Raw genomic sequence first — 16,090 nt, forward strand, 5'->3', positions numbered from 1 at the left:
GGAAGGGGGGGGCCTTTCAGTGTATGTGATCCCTGGGCAGTGGAGTTCATAATTTTGACCACAGTGGGGCATTGTGGGATAGCTGCTGGAGGACTGTTAGGGTCAACATAGGTAATGCAGTATCAACATACACTTGTGCTGTGTTGACCTCAGTATATTACTCCTGAGGACATTCTGTGCCAAAAACGTAAAAATTCTGCACACAATATTTTAAAATTCTGCAAATTTTATTTGTTAAATAAATGGGGAGGCTCCAGCATGGCACTGGGGAGCACAGGCCACTGGCTGCACAGAGGTGGGAGATCACTGTGCAGCTCCCCCCCATCCCCCCGGGACACAGACTCAGCAGTGAGGCTGCATCCATGTGTGGAGGGGCTTAGTGTGGGGGGATCCAGGTGTGGGTTGAGAGGGTTCTGTGTAGGGCAATCTGGATGCAGGCAACACAGTGGGGGATCTGTGTGCAGATGGGATCTGGATGCACAGGGGCTTGTTGGAGGGTTCTGGGTGCAACAGTAATGGGAGTCTGCAGGGAGGTCCAAGTGAAGGTGGTTGGGGCTCAGCAGGGGGTCTGGGTGTGGGGGGGGATAGAGCTCAGAAGGGGGGGTGCAGATATTGGGGGAGTGGGGTGGGGATCCAGGTGCAGCTGGCTGGGGCTCAGTAGGGTGGTCCAGTAGGCATCTGGGTGCAGGTGGCTCATTGGGGTGGTCCAGGGGCAGAGGGAATGGGACTCATCGGGGGGGCGAGTTCTCGGTACAGGGGGGTGAGGTTTGGCAGGAGAGTCTGAGGTATGAGGGGGTCTGGATGCACAGGGGTTGGGTGGATGGGGGAGCAGCTCCCTGTGCAGTGATCCCTCCTGGCAGATAATGAGCAATGGGTGCAGGAAGCGTGGGGGAGTTTGCAGAGCTTCCTACAGCTGGGGGAGAAATCTGGGGGTGGGTGTGACATGGCCCCAAATACCATGCAGGGGAAGAGGAAGTCCCATCCTCCCCAGCCCTGCTGGGACTAGAAGCTGAGCCTGGCATAGGGTAGGAACCACGAGCTGGGTCTTCCCCAGTCCCACTCCCAGCCACACAGTGATTTACCTCTCTGCCGGCTGCCCTGGGCACCCAAAACATACTGCTGGGGAGGATCACATGACCGCTCTTGTGGCTTGCCTTTGCTTCCCCATCAGAAAGTCATTTTTCTGCGGGGAAGCAAATAAATCTGTGGGGGGACATAAAATCTGCGCATGCGCAGTGGCACAGAATTCCTCCAGGAGTGGTATATAGACCATGGCTCAATGCTGCTCAAGGAGGTGATGTTACTGCCTTGACCCCACTACATTCACCATGTTTCAATGCTGTTTGGGATGGTGGTGTTACTATGTCAGCATAACTGGGCACTTAAATAAGTAGGAGGCAAATTTAATTGTAAACACATGCACATGTAACCCATGCCTACTGGGTGAGTGCTCTGTCCTCCTCTAGTAGCACCTAGACCACTTAGAGATTAATCAGAGTGTTACAGCCTTGGTTAAGATCTATGTGACTTTTAGCTCATGCAGTAGAGGCTCATGCATTTAGCTCCAGAAGTCCCAGGTTTGATCCTGCCCACCAACAGTTGGAGTCTGTTGGTATTACACACAGCTAGGTTGATGCAAGGCAGCTTATGTCGACCTAACTTTGTAGTGTAGACCAGGCCTATATAATAAGATTCCAGGACTGTCACTCTGCATATGTCATTCTGAACCCCAGCATGTCTGTTGAATCAGCGTGAAGTGATGAAAACAGCTACAAGCATGGCTGAGAGCTCTTTTTGCTCAGAATATTGCCAGTTTCAACCATTACTGGGATTCATGATCTGTTACTGTCCAATTTTTAAGTTCTCACCCTCCCACAGAAGCCCCTGAACAACAACTCTCCTGTCCCAGTGCTTACACTCTCCTGTCACTTCTTCCCTCTTTTTTCTCCTTACAGGGGGAGGATTGGCTCTGAGGAATCCAGGGCTTCATCAACACCTGGCCTGTCTTTACTGTGCAGGAACCACTGAGGCAGCTGAAGCCCTCGGGAGTGCCAGATGCGGAATGAGCAATGGAAAGAGAGGAGGAATCGGCCCCAGTACAGCAAGTTTCAGCTGCACATTCCGATTTTCTCCTTTGACAGCCAGATGCACCCAGACTACAGTGCGATCACTGTGCTGGCCCAGGTCCTGGCCCTCACTGAGAAGTAGGTAAAACCAGCCTCTCCTGATGGGGAGTCTCTCTCCACTGTCTGTTTCCCCTAGTCAGGGCAAACGCTAAAGTTGTAGCAGTTCTTTTTAGGAAGGTCTTGGAGAGGGAAATGGGGACAGAGGAGTTTCCAGGTTAGGGGAGGGATTCTGTTGAGCTAGGAAAGGTCTCTTTCTGGCCAAGCTGGAGGGATGGGTGGGGTTGGGGAAGAATCTACCCTTACCTTTCTTATTTTTTAATAACTTTCACAGGTTACTTTCTGGTGTTTACATCTCTCCCAAAACTCAGTATAAAATATGACACTGTCCCTAGTGGGAGGAGATGGAGTGAGAGTAATTGGGAGAGGGACGGAGAAATAGAGGCAGGGCCTTCTTAAGTTCTCTCCTCCATCAGCATCTCCTTCATCCCTTTCCTTCTGCCCTTCCAGGTGAGAATGTGATTCCACAATCAGCAGAAGCAACACAGGAAGTGCTATCATGGAGCTGGAGCCGGGAACTACTTCTATATCAGGATGTTGAGTCTGCAGGCTCTAGCCACAGAGACTCGCCAGCACGGGCTTGCACGCTGAGACCCAAAGGGAAAGACTCCCTCCTCCAATACACACAGTGATAAACTCAGGACAGATGGCTGCAAGGGAGGGGGTAGAAAATACTCCCAGAAAGTTAAAAGGCCCTCCTCCCTATCAACTGAGGAGGGGTGACTACAGGTCAATCAGGTTCACCTAAGAAGAGGGTTACCAGAGATCAATTAGGATCAGCTGATTACAATTAAGGGCTGCCTGAGACCTTTTAAAACCCTCCCCTGTTAGGAAAAGAGGGAGAGAGAGAGAAGGAGTCAAGCTACCAATAGGTAAGGAGCAGCAAGACAGCGAGCCTCACCAGGAGGGGAGGCTGCATTCCCTCCCATAAGGGAGAAAAACAAGCCCTAAAGACTGGCTGAGAGAAGAAACGGACTGCCCCTGTGCAGCCCAGAAGGACTATTTTACCCCAAGCCCGTCTCACCAAGGGTAAAAACAGCTGCGTTTGGTGAGACCGAGAAGGTGCCTTGCCACAACACATATAACTTGTTAGCTGCTGTCTGTATAAATGCATGTGGAGAGAGAGCATCAATCTGGCTGAGGTGGGAAAGACATCACTGTGAGATTTCACAGGGAGATGGGCTTCAATGGAAGTTAGAAGGAGCAAACGGAATTCCCACACAGGCATTTGCAGGGTCTGTCCAACAGTCTAGAGAGGCCAAGATTTGTGTGGGTACCCAAACTAACATGTCAAGAGGCTGTACTGATGCCAGCCCCTTTGCAATTTCCTAAGATGGAGCCTGGCTGCTGAACTACATAAGTGCATGAGGCCACATGGCCTAGAACAGGGGTCGGCAACCTTTCAGAAGTGGTGTGCCGAGTCTTCATTTATTCACTCTAAGTTAAGGTTTCATGTGCCAGTAATACATTTTAATGTTTTTAGAAGGCCTCTTTCTATAAGTCTATAATATATAACTAAACTATTGTTATATGTAAAGTAAATAAAGTTTTTAAAATGTTTAAGAAGCTTCATTTAAAATGCAGAGCCCCCCGGACCGGTAGCCAGGACCCAGTCAGTGTGAGTGCCACTGAAAATCAGCTAGTGTGCCGCCTTTGGCACGTGTGCCATAGGTTGCCTACCCCTGGCCTAGAAGCTTGAGGCAATTTGAAACTGTTGTGGTAGGATGGTCCCTCAGGTCCAAAAATAAGGGCCAGCATCATCTGGAATCTTAGCTGTGGCAGGAAGGCTTTAGCTTCCGTTGAGTCCAAGAGAGCTTGTAGAAACTCTCTCCTTTGTACAGATGACTGGACTGACTTCACTGTGTTAAAGAGCAAGTTGAATGTGTCCAAGGTGGACTGGATGACTGACATGCTGGACAATACCTGAGGCATGGACCTTCCTCTCACCAACCAGTCACCCAGGCAAGGAAACACTTGAACTCCTGACTTCCTCAGGAATGCTGCCATCACTGCTACACTTTGTGAATGCACGTGGGGCTCCACGCAGCCCCCAAGCAAAGGGTAGGGTCAGTGGGTGAGAGGCTTCGTGATGTGGTGTGTCTAATGCTCTGGATTGCCTTAATCCAGAAGAGGAGCTTGGAGAGTGCCTAGAGGAGGGGAGCTGAATTCCTACCAACCCAGGAGGAGAGGGCCTTCCTCCAGCTGTAGTTTAGTACAAATTACCCTTTTATCTAAAAGTTGAGAGATCTTCCTGCTCTCTCCAGTCATTTCCAGCAGGCTCTCCGCTCTGGGACCATGCTGATGGGTAGTGTCATTTAATTACCAAGTAGAAATTCAAGTTTCCCATTCCTTCAACCATTCTACAGATTTTTTTTCACATTTCCTGGGCTTCCATCTTTTAGAATATAAGCAACCTCTCTCTTTATATTAATTTTCTTTTATATTAACTATACCCCCAACCCAGCTGAAGAGCAGATTCACAGAAGCAGTGGGTGTGAAGGTGTATTGAAGCAGAATTGTGTGGCATGGACTCTGCCATTCAATTATATCAAGAGCACAGTGATCACTGTACTATTAGATTAGAGGGGAAGGATGATCTTGGGGTTAAGGCACCAGACAGAGTGAGATGATCTTGGATCAGTTTCTCGCTCTGCCACAGACTTTCTCTGTGACCTTGGGCAAGTCACTTAGACCCTTCAACAGGACTTAGGTACCTAAATAGCTTTGAGGATCTCAGTCAATCTCTCCGTGGCTCAGTTTTTCATCTGTAAAATGGGGAAAATAAAACTTTTCTCCAATTATTGTCTGCCTTGTCTATGTGAACTGTAAACATTTTGTTGCAGAGGCTGTTTTTCCTAACTATGTGTACATCAGCTAACACAATGGGGCCCCACTCTCAATTGTGGCTTCTAAATGTGATATAAGTAATAAAAACAAAACCAACAGATTTAATACCTAAGGGGCGATCCCCCTCTGGGAACACTCTTTAAACTCTTGTTTGCTATTTAGTCAGATAAAAACAAACCATAAATGTACATCATACAACTCTAATCTGACATACTGTGAAATTATGTCAGAATACATTTATTAAGCCGTATCAACCCAATACGGATCATATTATCCATTTGTATGTGGGAGTCAGGAAAGAAAAGGCTTCCTGAAAAAGGAATAACTTTGTCTCGGTGTAATGGCAGAGACACCATTTTTTAAAACCCAGTCTATGGTATATAATGATTTGGGAATAAACAGCCGTAAAAATAAGCACTAATCTCATTATATAAAACACCAGATAGCTGGCTGAATTTAGCTAGGCACAATTCCCACTGGAGAAATCCCCACTGTAGTAGTAGCTGAATATGATAGGAATGAATTTGATGCACACACTTAGCGCTTGTCTTCATGTACAGCGCTACAGCAGTGCAGCTCTGCCGCTACAGTGCTTTAGTGAAGACACTCCTATGCTGATGAGAGAACTTCTCCCATTGGTGTAGTTAATCCATCTCCCCGAGAGGCTGTAACTATGTCAGTTGGAGAAGCCCTCGCATTGACATGGCACTGTCTACACAGGGGATTAGGTAGGTATAACCAAGTTGCTCCTGGGTGTGAATTTTTCAAGCCCCAGAGCGACATAGTTATACTGATATATGTCTGTAGTGCAGACCTGGCCTTAGCTGGCCTCTCTTGTACTACCAAGACCTTGACTTCTTCGCTGTTCTCAGAATTCATGTAGCAAAAGACTTAAAGGATACCACCTTCACAAAACTGATATCACAACTGGTATTTCTTCATACCTAATTTCTACTGATGAGGGCAATAAAATGGGGGCAGGCACGAACCATGACACGATGTTTGCGGTGTTTGCCCCCTTTTCCAAAACAGAAAATGATTATGCACCCCAGGAAGGTTAAAGCGCTTCCACAAATTCAGACTTCTGGAAGGATCAAGAAATATTACTTAAAAACAAACAAACAAAAAATCTAGTCAGCAGGGTTTGCTGTCACTGGAACATCTGTGACCAACTGGATCTGCCTTTTCAAGATCTATATTAAACCTTTTAGGGCCCAGTCCAACGCCTGTTGACTTCAATGTGATGTTGGATTGCGCCCACAGCGCGCTTCTACTTTGAAAAGTCTCTATGTAAAAATGGCACCTTCTTGCCCCACATATCTGCTCCCTGCATGTATTCAGAGACATTCCAGCTGCTGACTTGAATAACTCAAATAAGTTTTTACTGCTCTTTACTTGTCTTAGCACTGCAGGGCAGCGAACTGAATCGGTGGGAGAGTTAGCTGGATTCTATTCTGGTTTGTGCATCAACAAAATTGTAAATGAAGTCCCAGTTGCAAAGCTAAATTCTGTCCTCAGATACTCCTTTGAACAAAATGATCAGATTGCACAAGCATAACTGAGTGCAGAATTTGGATCACAAAATTTTTATTACCAATGACAATGATGATGTACAAACCAGAAAGAACCCAGATTCACTCACATATACCATGCTGACTCTGCAGGGCTAACAGAATAACCATCTTTTAACCTGTAAATGGAGCAAATTTGATCTCATATCACTGAAAGACAATTAACATGGAAACTCACAATACCATTTTTTTACGGAGTCACTTTTCAGAGCAGAATCAGATTTGAAATAAAAACCTCAACTGATATTTTCACTTATGCCCCTCCCAACCCTGGGGGAATGCCAAACGCACCTCAGCAAAACCTCTCAACACAGTATGGAGAGACCCTCAGGAGGCCAACCCCTACCACACAGAACAACTGCAAGGAAGTTGGAGTAGGGAAAGAAGAATGGGTTTGTGGGTGGGATGGGGACAGCATGTGCAGCCTCCTGACACTCTTCCAGGACAGCCTGGTAAGGGAATGGCCACTGGTGAAGCCCCTTCCCATTATTCAGGAGCTCCTCCACCGGACTGGGGAGGTGGTGATGGCTTTGGGAGTGGATGGGCTGAGCGTATTTCTCAGATTCTCTGTAACTCCCTCTCCTCCAGTGCACATACTATACACACACAGAGAGAGGGAAGCTGATGGAGAGGAGCATTCCAGCCTCCTATGGTTTCAATCTCTGAGGAAGCCTCTGAAGTTTCACCAGAGATGATTTTTGGATGAAGCTCTTGTCGCTGTGGGGTCTCTCCCTCGGGTGGGCTTTCAGGTGCTCCACCAGGTCTGACTGCTCGCTGAAGATCTTGTCGCAGTCGGTACATTTGTAGGCCCCCTCCCCAGTGTGGTTTCTCTGGTGCGCAGAGAGGTGTGAGACATGCATGAGGCTCTTCTCGCTGTGGGGCCAAGGGGGGGGCCTCTCCCCCAGGTGGGTTCTCAGGTGCTTGGCCAGGTTTGACTGCTCGCTGAAGCTCTTGCCACAGTGCGGACAGATGTACGGCCTCTCGCCGGTGTGGGTTCTGCAGTGGGTGTTGAGATTGGAGAGCTGGCTGAAGCGTTTCCCGCAGTGGGGACAGGGATAGGGTCTCTCGCCCGTGTGGGTCCGGTGGTGCTTCCTCAGACTCGACTGGTCGCCGAAGCTCTTCCCACAGTCGGCGCAGACGTAGGGCTTCTCCCCCGAATGGGTCCTCAGGTGGGTGGTGACGTTGGAGAGCTGGCTGAAGCGCTTCTCACAGCCAGGACATTTGTAAGGTCTCTCCCCTGTGTGGGTCCGCTGGTGCGTAGTGAGGTGGGATCTATGGATGAAGCTCTTCTCGCAGTGGGGGCAAGGGTAGGGTCTCTCCCCCGTGTGGGTTCTCTGGTGCTTGGCGAAAGTCGATTGGTCGCTGAAGCTCTTCTGGCAGTCAGGGCACACATAGGGCCTCTCCCCAGTGTGGGTCCTCAAGTGGGTGGTGAGATTAGACTGGTCACCAAAGCTCTTCTCGCACTGGGGGCAGGTGAAGGGCCTCTCCCCTGTGTGAGTCCTCAGGTGGGTGGTGAGACTGCTCAGGTTACTGAAGCGCCTCTCACACTCAGGGCAGCTGTAGGGCCTCTCCCCTGTGTGGGTTCTCTGGTGTCTCGTGAGGTTCGAGAGGTGGCTGAAGTGTTTCCCACACTCGGGGCAGGAGAAGGGCCTTTCCCCCGTGTGGGTTCTCTGGTGCACAGTGAGATGGGAAAGCCGACTGAAGCTTCTCTCACACTCAGCACAGGGGAAGGGTTTCTCGGCTCCATGGACTCTCGCATGTGCCGAGAGCTCCTGCTTTTGCCTGAAGCTTTTCCCACAGGCCCTACATTTATACATTTTCTTTCCCATGTGAATGCTGCTCTTATGGCTATTCAGGTTTCTCTGCCCCTCAAAGCTTTCCTCACACACAGGATATGTGCACGGTCCCTCACTTGTCTCTGACCTCTCTGGCACAGGGGGCTTGCGCAGGTCCCTGAAAGTTCTTTCACGTCTCCTTGCGGTACCTCCCTCATCCCTGGCTGTGTTTCCCTTCTGCTTTTGTGACTTGTGCTGCCCTTTGCAGGTAGGTTCCTGGTCAGGTCTCTGGGAAAATCTCTCTTTTGATTTCCCCAATAACATTCCCAGCAGCTTCAGGTTCTCACAACCTTCTTTGTGATGCTTCTCAGTTCTGCTCAGGATCCCACCACCTGCAGAGAGGAGGAGAAAATCCAGATGTGACCTCCTGTGCTGCTAGTAGAGGGAAACCACTAACCATTCCCAGCAGTACAATGTGACTGAGGAAGTCCCTCATCCCTCCCCAGGATATTACCCCAGAAGGCACTTACTTCGGCCGGCACATTATGCAAGTGGCTGCATGTCCCAGGGCTGCTGGTGGTGCTAGAACAGGTGAAACTGCTTTAAGGGAGAATGAAATATTTCATCATAAACATTGGTGAGAGGAGAAAAAGGAAAATGCCCATTTTTTCAAGTGTCCACTAACTTTGGGTGCCCAACTTGAGACTTCTGGGGCCTGATTTTCCAGAAGCCAATTGGAGCCGTGGGGACTCAACACTTCTGAGCATCAAGCCTCATCTGCTTGGGTTTTCAATCCCCATTGCAGTGTTTGGGAATAGCAGAGTTTTGTTGTGAAAGAAAAACTAAAATTAACTCTCAGGATCACTCTCACAGAGAGAGCGTAGTTAGGATATAGATATTCAGGCCTGTCTGTAAAGGCCTATACTTTAAGAATTTAGGTGTATTCTTATCACTTAGCTAGTAATAGAGGTATAAAAGAAAGAATCAAAATCACTGTCTGTCTGTGTAAGGGCCTTCTCGTACTGTGACAGTCTGAGACCTGGTTCTTAGGCTAAGGCCTTCAGCTAAGCAGCAGAGGCAGCCATAAGCTGAGAAGTGAACGGTCACATCCTCACATGCCAAACTAGTCACACTGAGATAAGGCAATCTGGGGTTGTTAGAAAGGTGATCTGATCTATCACCTCCAGAGAAAGGGAAAAGCCTAGAACATGTAAAAGGAAATTTAGTTTGATAGTGTTCTGTCTGGTAAGAACTTACTTATCAATAGACACAGTTGGAAAACCCTTATGTCTGTATAGATGTAGTTGTGAAATCCTCACTTCTGTAGTGTTTTGTATGTTTATTTGCATGGTCTCTGTCTGGTTCTGTAATTGTTTCTGTCTGCTGTATAATTAATTTTGCTGGGTGTAAACTAATTACGGTGGTGGAATATAATTGGTTAAATAACCATGTTACAGTATGTTAGGATTGGTTAGTTAAATTTCAGTAAAATGATTGGTTAAGGTATAGCTAAGCAGAACTCAAGTTTTACTATATAGTCTGCAGTCAATCAGGAAGTGGGGGTGGGGGGAATGGGAACAGGGACTGGGGGTGGGGGAACTGGAATCATGTTTTGCTAAGGGGGGGGGAAATGGGGACAGGGAATGGAAACAGGGAGACAAGCAAGGCTCTGTGGTGTCAGAGCTGGGAAGGGGGACACTGAGGAAGGAAACTGGAATCATGCTTGCTGGAAGTTCACCCCAATAAACATTGAATTGTTTGCGCCTTTGGACTTCGGGTATTGTTGCTCTCTGTTCATGCGAGAAGGACCAGGGAAGTGAGAGGGTGAAGGAATAAGCCCCCTAACAGTAGAACCTCATTCTCTACATGCTCCTGGGGAAGTCTAGAGCCATCAGAAAAGGCTTTGCTTTCCAGACTGGGATCCCAGTTGTCTCAAGGGGAACTTCACTGAGAAAGGAGAGTTCAGTCTCATTTCAACTCCAAAATCTTCATTGATTGTTTAAAAATCTTTGATGGTCTCTCAGTCTCATAGCTTGGTGTCATATGGGATCTCGGGAATACTACTGGCGATGGGGAACTTGAGGATATTGAGGTAAAGGTTTCATATTAGCAATAATTGAACATGGTCTTTAACAGAGCACTCTTTAAAGTGTGACTTCACCTAAGGAGAAGAATTCAATGTGTACAGTGAGTATGAAGCAGCGTGATCATTAGTACTCACTGATTAGTGTTTATGCTGAACAGGGAAGAGTCTCTCAGGATCACGCAATAAGAAGGCAGCCTGGCTTCTCAGCAATGGGAAAGAAACAGTGTTGAAGGCCTAAACATTATAATGCATCATATGACTATTTAAACTGCACTGACTAAGTTAGCAAAGCTATTGGAACTTACTACTACATAGTTCATGTCATACTTTTCCAGTTATGCTGCCATCCCTGATGGAAGTCTTTTGTTCAAAGAGGGATATGTCGCATGACAATACATGATGTGATACTGGTGGGAGTAGCTACATGATCTTAGATTCCACTTCTGCGTTAGTGGGAACTGACTGCAAGGAAAGCTGTCTCTCTTCAAACTAGCTGTGCCTGACTGTTTCTTCCGGCAACAATCTTTAGGGGAGTTTCCCTCCATGCAGCATGCTCTTAGGGAAGAACTGTGTTGCCTCATATCCTACATGGATCTCTCCACCTAGCGAGCACAACCATGGGACCCTCCCAATGTGATGTTATCTGAATAGTTCAGTGTTTCAGCACGAAAACTGGATGAAAGGAGAAAATTCCTGCCCCAAAACAAATGTTAGGGGCTGGGAAAGATGAATATTAAGGCTCCATTCCCCAAATGAAATAATCATGGACGCAGAAAGATTGAGCCAAATTCTTTGCTGGCATAATGCTAATGAAATCAACGGAGTTACACCTTTGACTCACAACAGGTAAGGAGGACTGTGATTTAAGAGAGAGATGTAGAGGCTTGTCAGGCATTGGCCAAGACACAGTGAATCCTATAAAGGAAATCCAGTTCCGCAGCTTAGAAAGGGTCTCCATCTTGTCACTTCACTTGAGGAAGCTTGGATTACTACTACTCACCTGGGGAGGGGCTTTCAGGAATAGCTCCATCCACTGAGTCCTGAAGATCCACAACCCACAGCTCTGACTCTCTTTGTTCTATTGGAGATATTTGTAGGCCCCCTCCCCGAAAAGTTTTGGTTTGGGACTTCTTATAGTCTGTTTGTGGGAAATGAGATCGGGAGACATGTTCTGTTGTTGGTCCCAGAGAGCTTGTTACAAAAGTATGTAAATGGTTTTACACCAGTACCCTCTGCTGGAGCAGATGTGTACTTTTAATAAATCCAAACGTGCTAATGGAGGTCCTGAGGACAGGGAAAGGAAGGATGGTCCAGTAGAAGGGCACAAGCCTAGGATCTGGGAGACGTGGGCTCCTGTGTAACCTTGTGCAAGTCACTTAGCCTCTCTGTGCCTTGGTTCCTCCTTTGTACAATGGGGATAATAGCCCTGCCTTGCCCTCATGGAATGTTAGGAGCCTACATACAGCAAAGATTGTGAGGAGCTCAGATACTGCACTATTGGAGGAGCATATAAATGCTAAAGAAAGACAGAAAATCCAGATAATTCAGAGTTTACACAGCTCTGAATAAAAGAAAGAAAACTTACATTTACCCAGTGAAGCCAACCTTGTATATTCTTCTCCCTCAGGCATTGATACAGCTCCTTCTGCCATTCCTCTAAAATATCCCTCTCCTCACAGAAGAAACAGACAAGACATCACCATACTTCAGCAGGATCTGAAATCATAAGGATTATAAACTCAGCATCTTTTGCTTCAGTCTCATGCTGACACTTGAAGCCCAAAGTCTCAGCTGGAGAAATGGTCTCTGTGGGAGTAATTCACAGTGATACCTGCTGTGCTGTCCTTGGGTTATATCTTAGGGGATTTCTCTATCCCCTGGATATTTCATCTGTGATGTGGGTAACTTCAGAGTCCTATAGGACTATGCCTGTTGGTTCCCATGTAGATCTCCGGCAGTGAAATCTGAAGGGCCCTAGATATGCCAGATGAATGAGAGGAAACAGGCTCTTTTTCCCCCCTTTCACTTTCTGATTCTCCATTTCTCCACTAGCTTCCATCTTCCTCTGGGTGCAATTCATGGTGGTGGTTTTTTATCTGTAGAGATCTAGCTACCTTAATGGCTGTCTCTCTCTGTCCATGCCCCGCTACAACAGCTCAGATCATCTGGAGTACTTCTGCTCTCACTTTGCTTTTGGTACACTTGCATTCCTGGAGATAGGAAACAGCATGTCTTAGGATGAAGAGTCACACCTACAGAAATGCTCCTCTTCAGTGTCACACCACAGCTTGACTTTACTGACCTTCAGAGCACAGTGCAAGATACATCTTCTTGGCCAAATGTTTCCTCAACTATGGGCCATTAGTAGGTGGGCGATTTGATGTTTTTCTAAAAGATATGCTCAAACAGGAATTAGTTCAGGGAAGTTCTATGGCCTGTGTTATACAGAAGGTCAAACTAGATGATGACAATGGTCCCAGCTGGGCTTAAAATCTATGAGTCATTAATAGTTGGCTGGGTCCATACAAGGAAGAGGGCTGTTTATGCTGCATACTGTGGACAGACTGATGTACAAACCAAAATTCAACAGTATAATCATGCATGCATGCACAACTATGCATACCAACAGAGCATTGCCCGTTGAAATACTGTTTTGCATGCACAGTTGTTAGCTGAATGAGGCTCTCAGTTTTATACATGGTTGTGGGCTTCTGTCATTTTGAAAATCAGGCCCTTACACGTCAGAATGCATTTAATCTATGCTATGAACTCAGATGCTGTTACTGTGCACATAACAAAAATCAGTAAATGAATGACATCTTATTTCTGCATCAGTATTATTGGCTGAGCAAAGCAAGATCAAAATGGAGGAGAGTGGGGAGGGGGGTGCACACATAGTGCAGAGGTAGAGAATGGGACACGATGGTATGCAGGGAAGTGGACATGGGGAGGCACACCGAGACCCTGGCATACGCCAGAGGAGTGAGTGGGGGGCACATAGAATCATAGAACTGGAAGGGACCGTGACAGGTCATTGAGTCCAGCCCCCTGCACTCAAGGGAGGACTAAGTATTATCTAGACCATCCTTGACAGGTGTTTGTCTAACCTGCTCTTAAAAATCTCCAATGATGGAGATTCCACCACCTCCCTAGGCAATTTATTCCAGTATTTAACCACTCTGACAGTTAGGAAGTTTTTCCTAATGTTCAACCTAAACCGCCTTTGCGGCAATGTAAGCCCATTGCTTCTTGTCCTATAGAGTCTGTGGCAGAGGGGAATGGTGGGGGGCAGCATGGTGAGAAGGGAAGAAAGGGGAATAACCAGACCCCAGGCACGAGGGAGGGGGTAAAGAGGTTGCAGCGAGTGCCTGAGATAGAGGGGGACGGGAGGGTGGCACACAGGGAGCTTGTGTGGGAAACTGGAGGAATGAAAGAGTCCCTGGTGTGTGCAATGAGCTCGGCCTACACAAGCTACAAAGTCTGCAACCCTCCAGCTACCGTTACTGACACTTTCCCACCCTTGTCTCCCATGAGTCAGGCCTTCCCCTGGCCTGGGAAGCTGCTGGGGACTAGCATTTCCTGTCAGTTCAGCATGAGGAATTCTGCTCAGCTCTGTCCTGCCCCTGCAGATGAAAGAGCAGAGATGTGGAGGAGAGGAAAAAAGGCAGAGAACAGGGCAGATGGAGACCCCAGAAAGAGCAGGAGACGCTGTAAGAGAAGGCCTGGACCCCGGGGGCTACACACCAGCTCTGCCACTGGCGAGTCACCCACTGGGCCACAGCCATTGCCGATGAGTGACCACACAGTGTGTCGGGGCACAGCCCCACTGCTGCCTCCTGCTTGCTGGGTGACATTTGCCCTCCGTCCTTCCCAGAGCGCAGATTCCCCGGGGCTGCAGCAGCAGATACCCCCTGAGCTGGCGGGGCTGCACGGCCCGCCCCACGCCGCCGCCCGGGGGCAGGCACACACATACCTGCGCTTGGAGAGGGGCCCCGTGAGCTGCAGGCCCGCAAGTGCCATCTGTGCGCTGGCTGGACCCAGCTGGGGGAGCCAGGCAGAGCGACGACTCCTCCGGGGGAGGAGACGCTCCGGGCCTGCAACTGCACACACGGGGCAGCCCCCGCCTCCGGCCCCTGCCCGTGGCTTAAAGGGGCCCCCGCAGGGCTGCAGCTGCGGGCTAGTTCGCTGTCCCTTTCCCTTGCCACCCCCACTTCAGGCTGCGATTCCTTTGTGTCCCGGGGGCGGTGACTGCTACCCCCGGGGGCTGTGTGCTGGCCCCAGCCCCGCTATCTGCCCTCGCGGGAGGCTCTTCCCGCCCCTGCACTCACCGCTCCGGCGGGCAGCAGGCGAGCTCGGCATGGCCCGGCGGACGCCAGTTTTCTGCGGGACCCACCGGCCGGGCACAGGAAGCTTTGGAAGCAGAGCTCCCGGTCGGGCCCCTCTAGGAGCTGGAGGAGCGCCGTCGTGTTAACCCTTCACTCCCCAGGCTTTGGGAACCTTCCTGTTTCGTTCATCTCTCCTCCCCGCCTCCTCCTAAAGTGGCAGCTCCTGCATCCTGTCTTGTCCCACTCTGCACAACTCAGTGAATTCCCACCCTGGCTGTGTTACAATGGAGGACAAAGGGATTATCAGAGGGGCTCTAGAAACTGCCTTGAACTCTCTAGAAACAGGTGCCCAGAGCCCAGATGACATTGATGATGATTATTCGTTTGAGAGACCCCCAAGGGGGCATGGCAAACCTGAAAAGTCTAAAGGTCTGTTTACCAGTGTGCTAGCTTTTTGCTGCTTTTATGTCTAAATCTTAGGCTTCTCCATGGCCAGTTATAGGCAGGAATACTCATCTGTGATCTGTTCTGCTGACTAATATTGTTATTATTCATTTATATTATGGTACAGACCAAGGGCCTCAGTCAGGATTAGAGCTGCAGTTGTGCTGGGTGATGAAGACGGTCCCTATTGCAGGGAGTTTACAGTCCAAAAGTGACAAGGAACATGAATAATAATAATGTGCATTTATTTAGTCCATTCCATCCTAGAGCTGTGATGTTTGTCAGGGTGATTTTAGTGACAGGGCTTGTCTACACTTAATCATGACATTGTCTCCACTGTAGTTGTGCTGCTGTAGTGCTTCAGTGTAGACACTACCTGTGCCAACATGAGAGGTTCTCCTATGGGCACAGGTAATGCATCTCCCAGAAAGACAGTAGCTAGGTTGATGGAAGAATTCTTCCATTGATCTAGCGCTGTCTACACAGGGACTTAGTTTAGCTTAAGTATCCCCTTCAGCAACGTAGTTATGCCGACCCAATTTTCTAGTGCCACATGCTGTTGTATTTGCAGAATGGAATCTTTTTCAATTAAACCAAAATGTTTATGCTTCTAGCCCTTGCAGATAAAATATTCAAAATGTGAATTGTTGTGGTGGTGCCTTTGGGCTGGTCTACAATGAAAACTTACATCGGCATAAGAATATGAGAACAGCTCTACTGGGTCAGACCAAAGGCCCATCTAGATCAGGATCCTGTCTTCCGAGAGTGCTTCAGAGGCAGGGCCGGCTCCAGGGTTTTGGCCGCCCCAAGCAGCCAAAACCAAAAAAAAAAAAAAAAAAAAAGCCGCGATCGGGATCTG

General features: G+C 48.4%; 1 protein-coding gene across 7 annotated transcripts; it reads right to left on the reverse strand.

Moving 5' to 3' along the window:
* Nucleotides 1-5,223: 5,223 nt before the first annotated feature.
* LOC128843210 (zinc finger protein 501-like) lies at nt 5,224-14,978 on the reverse strand. Of its 7 annotated transcripts, XM_054039840.1 has the most exons (5): nt 14,791-14,978; nt 12,765-12,850; nt 12,577-12,672; nt 12,048-12,178; nt 5,224-8,768 (listed from the first exon to the last, which is right to left on the reverse strand). In XM_054039840.1, the coding sequence occupies exons 4-5, from the start codon at nt 12,112-12,114 to the stop codon at nt 7,249-7,251; spliced, it is 1,587 nt and encodes a 528-aa protein (XP_053895815.1). In that variant the 5' UTR covers nt 12,115-12,178; nt 12,577-12,672; nt 12,765-12,850; nt 14,791-14,978; the 3' UTR covers nt 5,224-7,248. The 7 variants fall into 7 exon arrangements, with proteins under 7 accessions (XP_053895815.1, XP_053895806.1, XP_053895824.1 ...); XM_054039831.1 differs by lacking the exons at nt 12,577-12,672; nt 12,765-12,850; XM_054039849.1 differs by lacking the exons at nt 12,577-12,672; nt 12,765-12,850; nt 14,791-14,978 and adding an exon at nt 14,436-14,772.
* Between the last annotated feature and the right edge of the window lie 1,112 nt (nt 14,979-16,090).

This window comes from Malaclemys terrapin, chromosome 1 (assembly GCF_027887155.1).
Source record: "Malaclemys terrapin pileata isolate rMalTer1 chromosome 1, rMalTer1.hap1, whole genome shotgun sequence".
Lineage (NCBI taxonomy): Eukaryota > Metazoa > Chordata > Testudines > Emydidae > Malaclemys > Malaclemys terrapin.

Excerpts from the sequence above, each read along its gene's own strand:
- LOC128843210 (XM_054039831.1), bottom strand. The coding sequence starts at position 12,114 with ATGGCAGAAGGAGCTGTATCAATGCCTGAGGGAGAAGAATATACAAGG. Across the intron at positions 8,769-12,047 it reads GTTGGCTTCACTGGGTAAAT|GTGGTGGGATCCTGAGCAGA; the intron begins GTAAGTTTTCTT and ends TCCTCTCTGCAG.